Source organism: Megalobrama amblycephala, linkage group LG18, assembly GCF_018812025.1.
Source record: "Megalobrama amblycephala isolate DHTTF-2021 linkage group LG18, ASM1881202v1, whole genome shotgun sequence".
Taxonomy (NCBI): Eukaryota; Metazoa; Chordata; class Actinopteri; order Cypriniformes; family Xenocyprididae; genus Megalobrama; species Megalobrama amblycephala.
Window position 1 is genome coordinate 7,918,736 of NC_063061.1, and position 13,679 is coordinate 7,932,414.

The 13,679-nt window shown below is 37.0% G+C and overlaps 1 protein-coding gene across 2 annotated transcripts in view; it reads left to right on the forward strand.

Annotated features, from left to right (window-relative positions):
• The window catches only part of clint1b (clathrin interactor 1b), a 45,558-nt gene that overhangs the window by 16,884 nt on the left and 14,995 nt on the right, over positions 1–13,679 (forward strand). For both annotated transcript variants that reach the window (XM_048165663.1, XM_048165664.1), the window contains exons 2-7: positions 3,911–4,015; positions 4,652–4,748; positions 6,149–6,257; positions 7,919–8,089; positions 12,008–12,188; positions 13,384–13,624. In XM_048165663.1, the coding sequence (XP_048021620.1) occupies positions 3,911–4,015; positions 4,652–4,748; positions 6,149–6,257; positions 7,919–8,089; positions 12,008–12,188; positions 13,384–13,624 (904 nt within the window). The remainder of the gene's footprint in view (positions 1–3,910; positions 4,016–4,651; positions 4,749–6,148; positions 6,258–7,918; positions 8,090–12,007; positions 12,189–13,383; positions 13,625–13,679) is intronic.

The window sequence follows — 13,679 nt, forward strand, 5'->3', positions numbered from 1 at the left end:
AAGACCCTTATTCCTCGTCTGGGATCATGTAGAGCCCTTTGAAGCTGCACTGAAACTGCAGTTTGGACCTTCAACCCGTTGGTAGCCGTTAAAGTCCACTATATGGAGAAAAATCCTGGAATGTTTTCCTCAAAACCCTTTTCTTTTCGACTGAAGAAAGAAAGACATAAACATCTTGGATGACATGGGGGTGAGTAAATTATCAGGACATTTTAATTCTGAAGTGAACTAATCCTTTAAGCGGACAGTTGGCCATAGTCAAGCCATCGTTAAGCGTCTGTGGGCCTAGTTTTTGCAGTTCTGACTCTAGTTGGACCCCCATCTGTGGATTTTTGGCCGATTGAGCTTGTTGAATCCTCGATGAAGCCGGTCAGTGAGAGAGGTCCATGTACTTTTGCGTCCATTCCTTTTTCGTTTTTAACCACGTCAAGAAAAACAAAAAATGAATGGTTGTTTTATTTTTAAATGCTATGGTGAATACCAAAATTTTAATTAAAACCGAATACACAAATTTCATGTGCACAAAATAAACATTGATCGTTTTGCATCTTTATAAACCAAAATTAAAAAAGGACAGATTAAAGTCGAAGAAATGTCAATTTACAAGTTTTCTTTTGTAAAATTGTTGTTTCTCCCACACTTTCGAGATCCATGTCTCTGAAACATGATAATACTTGACTTGATTTCCACCCCATTCTCACTCACGAGGGGTCCGATACTGGCCCATGTCCAAGAGAATGATATACTGGCGGCAAACGCGTCCAGCGAAGCGGGACATTCAAGCGCTTAACATGAAAAATAAGTGCTTAATGTGATATTGGAGGAGCAAATTCACTACACCTTATATTATAAGCACTCCACTGTGACCACAATTAATAACACTTTAAGCTTTTTCCTAGAAAATAAAACACAGTTATGAAGAAAACGCTTAATGCATTAAGACACTTTTATTAAATGACCAATAAAGATATGCAGACAAGCAGGTCAGGCCGAATATGAAGGCAACGCACTTTCAACATTCAGCGTTTTCCACTTATAGAAAACGCTTAACATAAAAATATTGTCCTTCAACTTTGTTTACCATTGTCTTAGCAGATGATGTTGATGACAAGAAAATGAGCGAGAAAATAGTTTCTCCCTGGTTGTTGTTTTAGTAGGATTAATCCACATAAAGCGTTAATGTCCAGCGACATGGCCGTAACACATTGCTTTCAATGAGAATTGAGAAATACTTCATGTCAAACCTCCACTGAGGCAAAGGGTATGGGAATTTTGTCTTCATAAAAATCACATATTGGGGTATAATTTTGTCATCATATGTTGGTATATTTTCAATTTGAACAGCACAGCATAGCTATAAAGTGACTTCTAATCCCAAACAATTTCTCAATATAAAACACCTAACAGAGACAGACGAAAAAGTCACAGTAATTTAGATATCGTTTTGGCCTTTATTCTTATAAAACCACAAGCGGTAACTCGATCATGTTAGAGCGCTAAACAAGAGGCTATAAGGTTTAGAAATGTAATGTTTAGGTTAAAATATAAATGTAATAGTAATTTAACGAATGAAAATGAATCAACGTCTCTTGAAGCGAGTCATTCTATTGACGCCAGAGGAAAAGGCACTAGAGGGCGCTTTAGCGTCTGTGTGTATGACGCAAAACACTGGAAATTAAATTTAGCATTTTTACAAATAAAAATTATTTTTCACAAAATAATAACCTTGCATAAAGAAAATTAGCTTGTATCTGCTAATTCTCTTCATCAGTGTTAAAATAAAAAACAAAGAAACCGCATTTTCCATATTTAATTTCTGGTTTGAAAAAGGAAAAACGAATGGACGCAAAAGTACACGGACTGAGAGAGATCACCCTGATTGGCTGTTCAGCTTAGCAAATCAGTGCACAATATTAAAAACCGAAGTGACAAAAGCAAGCAAACAACAAATGAAAATTCCAGTGCCATTTGCAGATCATTCGACATATTAGAAGGAGCTATATTAAAATTCCATCTGTGGTAATCGAGATGTGAAAGTGATAAGCAAGCACTGTGTAGTTTACGGTTTGTATATCTGCAGTTCTAGCTCTTACGGTTTCCCTTTTTGAATGACGTGAAAGAGAGCTCAATTCAGTATTCGTGTGCTGTCTGAGATGCAGATTTCTGGGCACATGCTTCTGATTTTTGTGCACAGAAGACTTCCCACATGCCATGTGAGTAACAAATTGTGTTCACTTTAGTATCTTGCGCTAAATTGGCAAGGCTTAAACTTTTGTGACACGAGCATTGCTCACGTTTTTTCGCGTTCATGTTCACAATATTGCATTCTTAGAATTCATAAAAATTTTACCGGCCAACTGGCGATTGATGCGGTTTCATATACTCGCCAACACCAATTTTTACTTTGATTTGGCGCTTGGTGAGTGTTAATTTCAGGCCCTTTTTACACCCCTACAAACTACAGAGTACAAAAAAAAGTACAGGAAAAAGAATGTGCGACTGCATTCTTCTAAAGGCATATGATAGCTTTGCAAGTCATTATTCAAAACATTAAAATGCAAGAACCAATGATGTTTGATGTCAATGACAACAAACCTGGCCTGACACGTATGAGAAAGCCTTAACGTTATTTGACTGACATTTGAGATCTATGGCAGACTTCTTCAGAAGACTTAACAACAGTTACTTTTACAAAAGTAACTGTTTTTTTGTCCTTTTTGGAGCTATTAAAGGATTAGTCCACTTTTAAATACAGAAAGACATGAACATCTTGGATGACATGGGGGTGAGTAAATTTATCAGGAAAAGTGTATTTAAAAGTGGACTAATCCTTAAAGTCATCAACCACTTTTGTTGAATTAAAAGAGCAGCTAGGACATTTTTGTTAAACATCTCCTATGTGTCATATGGTTAGGAATGACATGGTGAGGAAAAAGCTCACTTTGGAAAGATAATTTTTTGGAGTGAACTATTCCTGTTAAGTGTAGTTCAAACATTTTTCCAGGCCGTGGAAACTTTGTAAGTTGAGGAATGATTTTGCGTTATACTGTCTGTAAACCCTCTTCCAAACTTGTTAAAGAGTATTTTTTGTTGTTGAAGTATTATCTTTCTAGGTAAATTGTCAATCTGGTCTTTGACCCATGATCGTCTTGAGTTAAAACTTCTCCATTTGACTTTGAATATGTATTAAATCAGAAGACAGGAGCAACTGTTTTGCACTTTTATTTCCAATCCCAAATAAAGGCACATCATTTCATTGTCACGTCCTCCTACGCTTCCTCACATCTAAAGTTTTGTGGAGAACATAGCACAAAACAAGTTAACGGTTAATGATGTGCCCTACTCCCAATTTCCTCTTCCTTGTCATCTGATTTTCTTGTAGCTAGTTATTATAAACCACAAAGATTGGTCTACAAGTTGGTCCATTGCTTGACTCTATAGGTCGGGGAACAAAATTATCTGTCGGACCTCTCCGTTAGGCTAAACAAGTGTGCGACTTTGCCAGGCAGATTTTAGAAAACATTTGAAATGTATGTTTTGTTTGTAGAGAAGCTTTTTTTGTACTTGGTTACCATCATATATCTTTGGCCAGCATAACTTCACCATTCAATCTTGTAGCCTGACAGCAAGATCTACGATAATGTCAATGAATTGGTTTAGTCACGTGCTTGCTCAGTAGATTTAACACTAAACCAAGCTCTCTGTACAGTTTTTCACACTGTGCTTCATCTGAACATGTTTAAACCTTGGCAGCCTGTTCTCTTCTGCCGGTCCAAAATACACATCAGTCGACCAAAATGGACCTGCTTGAGAGTTTAACACCTCCATGTGCAACAGTATATGGATTTGTGTGTCTGTGTGTGGTTGTCTGGTGTTTATTTGTGGTTTTCTGTTTTTCTCTGTTTCCCAGCACCAATGTTGTGATGAACTACTCGGAGATAGAGTCCAAGGTTCGAGAAGCCACCAATGATGACCCCTGGGGCCCATCGGGTCAGCTCATGGGTGAGATTGCCAAGTAAGTGCTCGGCCTGCTGGGTGGTGTGGGGAATGCATGTTCCCCTCAGTCTTCAGGCATTCAATGACTCTTCTCTGAATTACCGCAGGGCATTTGTGAAGGGCGATTACTGCAGAATTACATTGATCTCATCATTGATAGCTGATGATTTCATTTGCATTGCATCATGGCTTAGACTTGTGACTTCTAGACTTGCTGAAAGTTGATTCATTACCTCCTCATCTAGGTTTCAAAAACAGGATGGATGGTTTGCCAGACTTTTTGATGGAAACCCTGTGTTAGTACTATCAAACATATTTGCTATGATGCATAAAAATAAAAATATCAAATAATTAACAAAAAAAAAAAAAAAAACTTGACAAACATTGACAAAAACATTTTGTTGGATTATATAGCTTTTAATAAACCAAGCAAAATTGCTTCTGCATATCAACTTGGGCTGTTTCAGAATCACTGCATTTTATGTAGACCTTGTATTTAGACAGTTTGGCATGGCATCATTTCCACTGATGAATCTCCTGCTGGATGTAATTCGGATTATTAATATGTACTTTATCAATTAACATAATACAAGGTTTAAAAACGTGTAATTTATTTAGTATCTTGGCGTTGTAATTCTTCTTATTCATGCTGCAGATCCACATTTATGTACGAGCAGTTCCCTGAAGTTATGAACATGCTTTGGACTAGAATGCTGAAAGACAATAAGAAGAATTGGAGGAGAGTTTACAAGGTACAGTGCACTGCTCATCTTTGTTAAACTCTTTTATCTTAAATCATACTTTCACATTTAAATGAGGCACAATTACTGATATTAAAGGGTTAGTTCACCCAAAAATGAAAATTATGTCATTAATGACTCACCCTCATGTCGTTCCAAACCCCTAAGACCTCCGTTCATCTTTGGAACAGTTTAAGACATTTTAGATTTAGTCCGAGAGCTTTCTGTCCCTCCATTGAAAATGTATGTACGGTATACTGTCCATGTCCAGAAAGGTAATAAAAACATCATCAAAGTAGTCCATGTGACATCAGTGGGTTAGTTAGAAGTTTTTGAAGCATCGAAAATACATTTTGGTCCAAAAATAACAAATAGCTACGACTTTATTCAGCATTGTATTCTCTTCCGGGTCTGTTGTCAATCCGGGTTCACGACTCCGCTTCTTCTTCTTCTTTCCTGTTTTACGGCGGTTGGCATCCAGCTTATTGGTGCATTACCGCCCCCTTCTGCTCCAGAGTGTGGTTCACGACTCCGCAGTGACGCTGCTGACGTAAGACGCTGCTGACGTGTTATCTGGTGCGCCAGAGCTTCGTTTACAGTCTGAGGGAGACGCACGCTGAATTCAAGCTATTCTACATTGTTTGTATTTTGGTATTGCTATATTTTTTAAAATGGTGCGTAAGTGTGCATGTCGCGGATGTCCTAATCGCCAAAAACAATGACGTAAAAGTGCATTACCAACGCCGACAGATGAAAGGATTTAATGGAATCAATTCAATGGAATCAATTCAATGGGATCAATTCAATGGAAAGGATTCCGGAAGAGAATACAATGCTGAATAAAGTCGTAGTTTTTGTTATTTTTGGACCAAAATGTATTTTCGATGCTTCAACAAACTCTAACTGACCCTCTGATGTCACATGGACTACTTTGATGATGTTTTTATTACCTTTCTGGACATGGACAGTATACCGTACAAACACTTTCAATGGAGGGACAGAAAGCTCTCGGACTAAATCTAAAATATCTTAAACTGTGTTCCGAAGATGAACGGAGGTCTTACGGGTTTGGAACGACATGAGGGTGAGTCATTAATGACATAATTTTCATTTTTGGGTGAACTAACCCTTTAAGTTTACATTCATTTGTGTACAACATTTACACAGTATTTAGTCAAAAATCCAAATACCGGCCTATTGCTAATATTCATTCATTGTTCCTTCACACAAAGAAATGTTTCTTCCATATGTGGCTACATTAAGAATTTTCAATAGTCCAGCAAACTTTTTGTCTGTGTAACAGTAAACTTTTACAGTAAACTTACAAATTATACACCCAAAATCCTGCATTTAACACTTTTAATTGCTTAATTTGGAAATATCCCTGATAACTCCCTCTTCCATATGTGCAGGCCTTATTGCTATTAGCGTACCTCATCAGAAACGGGTCAGAGCGGGTGGTCACCAGCGCCAGAGAACATATTTACGACCTGCGTTCTTTGGAAAATTATCATTTTGTAGGTAAGTTTAAATGGATGAAATGATTAAAAGGTTAAAGTGCCCCTATTGTGCTTTTTTAAATGTTCCTAATTTTGTTTTAGAGGTCTCCGACAATAGGTTTACATGGATCCATGGTCAAAAAAAACCTTTAATTTTCTGCCTTCTCTATTCAACTTACAAAGAAAGTGTAATGCCTCTCGCAGTTCAAAATGCTTATGCATTTTGCTTATGCATCAGTCCTATGCCTTCCATATTCAACTTATGAAACAAGCCTAACTTACACGACATCAGTTGAATACGGAAGGAGGTCTGGCAGAAGCTGCACTTTTTCTTCTTTTTTTTTTTTTGGTTCGGAGTTTTTGGTCAGAAATTTTCCAGTTGTTTGCCAAGGTCTATAACTGTGTTTTACTCCCTGACCCAGTTATGGCAATTCTTAGTTGGACTCACTGGAGTCTCTTAGTCCAAAGATACAGTTACCTGTTCAATATGGTATGATTATAGCTAAGGAAATTATCCTGTTTTTGTGGAAAAAAAACATTAAGCCTCTCTTTTCTGTCTGGCTAACTGGATTCACTTCTACCTTACATCGGTTCCTACTTTTGGGAGACCATAATTTATCTGCACTTGGATCTTTAGAAGTTTTTTGCAGACCATTCACAAACAGCTATATAACACACTACATGAAAGGTAATATTCAAAAAAGCATAATAGAGGCACATTAAAAGGAATTACTTTGAAAATCTTTGTTCAAGCAGTGTGCAATGGGCAAATATGAGCAAACAAGTCTTTTGATACTGTTGCAGAGGGTGATATGAAATTAAATTTGAGCTCGTTGACCTGAAAACAGTGCTTTGTTTGTCATAACCCAAATATAGCTCAACACCCAGGTAACACTATCCCAGATGTCAAACAATGCTGGACATAGCCTCGTGCTCTAGGGTTTGCTTTCCAAAAGGAACAACTTTAGAGCTTGTTTGTACAAGAGAAATGTCAATATTTCATTGTGGAGAAATAATAAATGTATTCATAAATGAATTAAACAAAAATGTGAAAATAAAAGTACGAAATTCTTTCTGAAGTTACTACATCTTTATTAAGCTGCATTTGTCTGATTAGTGAATGACAAAGCAGTAACATGAATGACAGATCCTACAGCTTCATAGTTAGCGCTTGAGGAGTTAGGTGTCTGTTTCTTTTCCTTTTTTGTAGCTATTTAAAGCTCTGCCTTGTTCTAAATATGTTTCAAAGAATCTGTGTCTTTTTAGAAGGTATTCTGTTTAATTTTTCATCATTTTCACACATTTTCAATCATCTGCTGAGACTATTCATGAACATAAGCACATCAGTATCTTTGGTTTCATTTTGGTATTCAACCCAAAAGGTTTGCCTTTACACCATTGTATTTCTGAATTCGTATTAAATGCATATTTAATGAGGAAAACAACAAGAAATAATTTTGCAGCCTACCAAGACTTTTGTAGGAGATCTATCTCAATAAAACAGTTCCAAGTGTTCCAGCTGTTTTGGCATTAACTACTGCGCATTTTGCATGGAGTCACATTCTGACGTTTGGTTCTTATTACCAACATTTTGTTACTGTATCTAATGGAGGTTTGCAAAAACAAGAATAAATGGGCCAAACAGTTCCATATGACTTGACATGCTCTTTTCTGTTTTGCTAGATGAGAATGGGAAGGACCAGGGCATTAACGTACGGCAGAAGGTGAAAGAAATGGTCGAGTTTGTTCAGGATGATGACCGGTTACGTGAGGAGAGGAAGAAGGCTAAGAAGAATAAAGACAAATACATTGGAGTATCTTCTGACAGCATGGGAGGCTTTAAACAAAGTAACTGTAAGTGATCAAATGTAGCTAAATTTGAAAGTGCATGATTTCTACAACCACTAGTGACAATAATGGAACTGCAAAAATGAAAACTGTTTATCAAAAGGTTTCCCAGATATTCTTGCTGTCTGAACAAACTGATTGTTGTTCCCTAAACGTGTGCATACCTAAAACGTAATATAAATGTAATTTGAGACATTACTGGGAAAATGGGCAAAAAGCTGATGCTTGCATAATTTATGACTTGATAATTCGACAACAAATTGTGCCAGTTTACATGGTCCAAACGCATGCAAGATAATCTGTTCTGATTTAATATCAGTATACTAACACCATATCCTGACTAGACACGATGCCAAACACGCGATAAAAGGTATCTTTTCCTTGTTAATCAGTGTTTTTGTCCTATCCAGCCACTATGGCGACAGGCGACGATTCTATTTTAGAAACTGTTTCTATTTTTCTGCCATGTTTGCGGCTGGAACAACAACACAAAGTATGGCAGTTTATAATCTCAGGTAATGTTCATGTGCTTTATTTAATGCTAAAAGCATCTAAAAGCATAGCCGTACTGAGAGCAACAATATACAGTTCACCTCAGATCTTCAAAATAAATAAAAGGAAACAAGAACGTTCAATCTGTCAACTCATTGTGAACGGACAAGTGTATTCTATGACAAAAACTGATTTAGTAACTCAGTATGTATTTTTAATAATTTTAAAATGATGTAATATTCATGAGTTTGATTATGTACTTTCGTTGAGAGAGCCTGCCCACGCACTCTTCTGATTGGCTGTGATTTTTTATTTTTTTTTTTTTTTTTTGATTGACTTGATTACGTCGCATCGCATCTGTCGTTGGAATCTTATTGCATCGCGTCTAGAAAATGCAAACATTTTCTAGACATTAAAGCTAATACATGCATCATATACAATTTTGAGGTTCACAAAAAAGAGATGCCAAGTTGCTGGTGCTTTCAGCAGGATAGCTCTTTCTGTCAGGTACTTTTTTTGTTACTTAAATTCGTTTTGACGTTGTGGTGATTGGTCCCAGTGTCAGTTAGTTAGTTGGTAATCAAACAAACCTGGAATTCCCTTTGGTCCCAGGTCATTTTTTATCTGTTGAAACTGTGATTGACCCCAAAAGTGAGCTGCTTCGTCTCTGTACTGTAGGCATCCCACTGGGATTTGTTTTAGGCCCTCTGAAGTTTTCTCGCATAGTGTGGGAAAAATTCCCCCTGGATTCCCGTCTTCCCACAACTGATCTTTTGATTAGAGCTGTTTTGATTTCAGGGCTATCACTTTTTCAACTTTGCTCACTGCATCATTTGGTGATGTTTATGATCAAGTTAGAGGAAATAATCAGATCTCTGCTTTTTGTATTACATGTTTTCTCTTAGAGCTGTCTAATCAAGTCAAGATGCCATGTCCCTTGTCATGTCATTAGTGATGTTACTTGTGTTACAAAGTCAAAAGATCGTGCTTGGTTTCTGCTTTGATTTGCTGCTCAGATTTCTCCCTTTATTAGCTGTTCTACAGGTTCAAATTTCCAATTAATGATGGCATTCTAATAATGGATTTGTTTTTGGTTGTGAAAGATAAAAATACCACAGGGTCAGAGGGGGTAGACGGCTTGATTTTAAGTTATACTTTTAAGTTGGTTGAGTTTTTTTAGTCGGGTGTATTTTCCATACTTTTCAAAGTTTGAAATGCGTGCATATGTGCAAGTCCATCAAGGGGACAGATTTAAACAATTGCATCACTTTTGCATGTGGTATTTTAACGCAAAAACCTGTCTTATTAAAGTCATTGTCATTCTTTTCAGCCCAAAACACACTATGTAAATGTCATATTATAGTTTACACCTTAGTGAGTAGGGCTGGGTATTGACACAATTTTCACAATTCGATTAGATTACTATTCACATGCTTTCAATTCGATTACATTCGATTATTTTGGATGTAGTATTTCAGTTACAGTACATGGCAAATTTTCAAGAGGAAAAAAATCTCTCAACTTATGTTGTAAACTACACATGCAAGTCAGTTAGTACTACTATAATAATATTGAAGGTTAAATTAACTTGTATACAAACACTTAAATTACACTCAATGTTATTATTATAAATAAAATTTAGAATTACATAATCATATTTCTACTTCAATTATTTTTTTTTTTTTTAAATATAAACATTTAAATCATGGCTGTCATAATATTTATCATAATGTTGCTTTCTAGAGTTCACTTTTCTAGCTGACTGAGTTTATCACTGAATATATTTTTCTGAGGTAAATGCGACGTTACGTGACATTGTTTACAAGCTGTTTTATTGACGTCTTTCCGAGGTTGAAACACTGATTGAGCGATTACACGAGACATGATATGGATTTCAGTAAGTTGTACTGGGCGATATGGCAAAAATGTAATCTCGATAAATTTTTCCCATATCGATCTATAACGATATGCATTTCGATATATAAACTGTTAATGCTGCCAGCTTTAAAAGAGTATCCCAACTATGACTGAAGCCATTTGAAAATTTGAGGGCTTATCAATTACATTTTAAAGTTTAGTTTATTAACAAAAACAGATTACACATTTGGCCTTAAAAAAATAAGACAACTTTTAATTATCAACTGTCTAAAACATTTTATATAAGGCCATAAAGTAGGCATTGTCATAATTCATCAACTCCGAGTTCATTAGCAGTCGCTTGGCATAAATTTGCGCTTTTCATTAGTTGAGAATCACTTTGAAGCAGTCTGAAGTGCCGCCTTGTGACATTGCAACATGCATTGCTTTTTGTGAAATATCCACCGCATCTTTGCAGCGCACATGGGAATGTCAGCGGGAGTAAACGGTTCTGACGCACACATAATGAGCATCCACTAGTTAATCGATCGCGGATGGTTTCATTATCTTGGGCGGAAACAAAAGTATGAGAGGATAAAAATAATAAAAGCATAAATGTGTCTCCAAATATACTTGGGCGGCCGTTAATATACCTAATCTGCGCCTGGTCGCTTTTCAAATAACCAAACCACTTCCATATAACTGAATTCGTGCTACCTTTTTTGTCAACAATTTCATCATTTTTGGATAATAACTCGAGGTTAGTTTCACTTTCGTCGCTGCTTCCACTCATTTTTGTCATCCTTTTGTCGAGTTTTCTTTGCAAAGTGCCATAGGAAATTGACTTTGTTCTTTGACGTGAATGTTTAAAGCTGCACACTGATTGGCTGTTGTCGCATATTTCTGTTGCATGATTGGCTCTTATATTAATCCATATTGAGTAAAAATGCCTAGAGCTTTTCATCGTTATCGACATATATTTTATCGCGATTCGATATGATATCGTTTATCGGCACAGCCCTAGTTGTACTGCATCTTTTAACATACCTTCAGATGTTTTGTCGTGGTTATTTTGCGCTGTAACTGGTATTAAAGCAAAAAAGATGTTCACATGCGCTCGTGCTAAAGCGATCTGTCACGCCACATTAAACTGCGCCAAAACGGTATTTATTTTTTCAATCTCATAATAAGATCGACGTCATTTGAAATCTGAGACTTTTCTTCATATCAAAAGTAACAAAGCACAAAGATTATTGTGATTTATTGGATGGGAGGCGCTACATATTCTGCTCATTCATCAGTTGAAAACAGACTAGACTAATCATTCTTGGGATTTAAGAATCGATATCGGTTCGTAAAAATGAGAATCGCTTAAAATCGAGAAATCGATACTTTTTACCCAGCCTATTAGTGAGCACTATTTACCTGCTGCAGTTAATTCTGTGCTTTATTATCCTTTGAAAACAGGCAATAAATGGCTATCTTCCTAAGTTCATTCTTATTGAATTTCTATCTGAAGCATGAAATATCTCAAATAAATTCAGCACCTAACTAATTCTGTATCAACATTCTCAGCGGGAGAACGATTTGACCCTGAAGCCAAAAGCAAATGGGACGAGGACTGGGACAAAAACAAGAGCAGCTTCCCCTTCAGTGAAAAACTTGGGGAGATAAGTGACAAAATTGGAAGCACCATTGATGACACCATCAACAAATTCCGCAAGAAGGAGAGAGATGATTCGCCAGACCGTATCAGGTACTGAATTTTCAGTCTATTGAATTGATAAAGCTATGAAACAGAAATAGAGACAGATCTTTTCTTATGTATTGTGACGTACATCCGAGTGTAAAAACATGGATTATCAGAAAATTTAGAAATGGACACTCGTTTGTTGATTGTATGAGGCAGATAGGCTGAATGTAAGCTTGCTGTGAATTGTAAGAAAGGGGCAGGGTTAGGAGGATCCTACATGCATCACCAGAGAGATGTCTGGATCAAGTTATGGCATTTTGATTAAAAATTACAAAGTGAATTGTAATAAGATGAAGGTGAATTTTCATTTCATGCTGATTTTAAAGGGATAGTTCACCCAAAAATGAAAATTTGATGTTTATCTGCTTACCCCCAGGGCATCCAAGATGTAGGTGACTTTGTTTCTTCAGTAGAACACAAATGATGATTTTTAACTCCAACCGTTGCGGTTTGTCAGCCGTATAATGCATGTCAATGGGAACTCCATCTATAAGAGTCAAAAAAACACGCACAGACAAATCCAAATTAAACCCTGCGGCACATTGATGTCCTAAGACACGAAACGATCGGTTTGTGCGAGAAACCCAACAGTATTTGTGTAATTTTTTACCTCTAAAACACCAATATGTGAAACTGCCCTACGCATCCAGTTAGTGAGGTCCGAAAACGTGTTCTGGTGACGGAAGTGATCTCTCGCACTCATTGAAGCAAAGTGCGAGAGATCACTTTCGTCATCAGAAGGCATTTTCAGACCTTACCAACTGACATAGTGGTGTTTTAGAGGTAAAAAATGATATAAATACTGTTCGGCTTCTTGCACAAACCGATCGTTTCGTGTCTTAGGACATCAGTGTGTCGTCACGAGCCACAGGGTTTCATTTGGATCTGTCGTGTTTTTTTTACTCTTATAGACAAAGTTCCCATTGACATGCATTATACGGCTGACAGATGGCAACGGTTGGAGTTAAAAATCATCATTTGTGTTCTACTGAAGAAACAAAGTCACCTATGTCTTGGATGCGCTGGGGGTAAGCAGATAAACATCAAATTTTCATTTTTGGGTGAACTATCCCTTTAATGCTTTGAAATGTACTTTGAATTAATCCACCTATATGAACTAACACAGTTCTGCCCCTTAGTATAAATTCTGATTAGATACTTTTATTAGTTTTTACCTTACTGTTGCCTCCTCCTGCAGTGACAATGAGGAGGACAGAGTTTCACGGAACGGTCGTCCTGCAAAGTCGGAGTTCAAGGATGATGAAGAGACTGTAACAACCAAGAGTGTCCAGATCACACAGAACTCAGATACAATCACCTCCACCACCACTACCACCTCCACACGCAAACGCGGCGGAGTCCCGTCCAAAACCGTCGACCTGGGCGCAGCTGCTCACTACACTGGTGGCAAAAGCAGTCCCGATGCTGACAACAACAAGGTAAAATACTGCCCTCCAAATTCATCCTGCTGTAAATGGTACATAAAGAAATGGA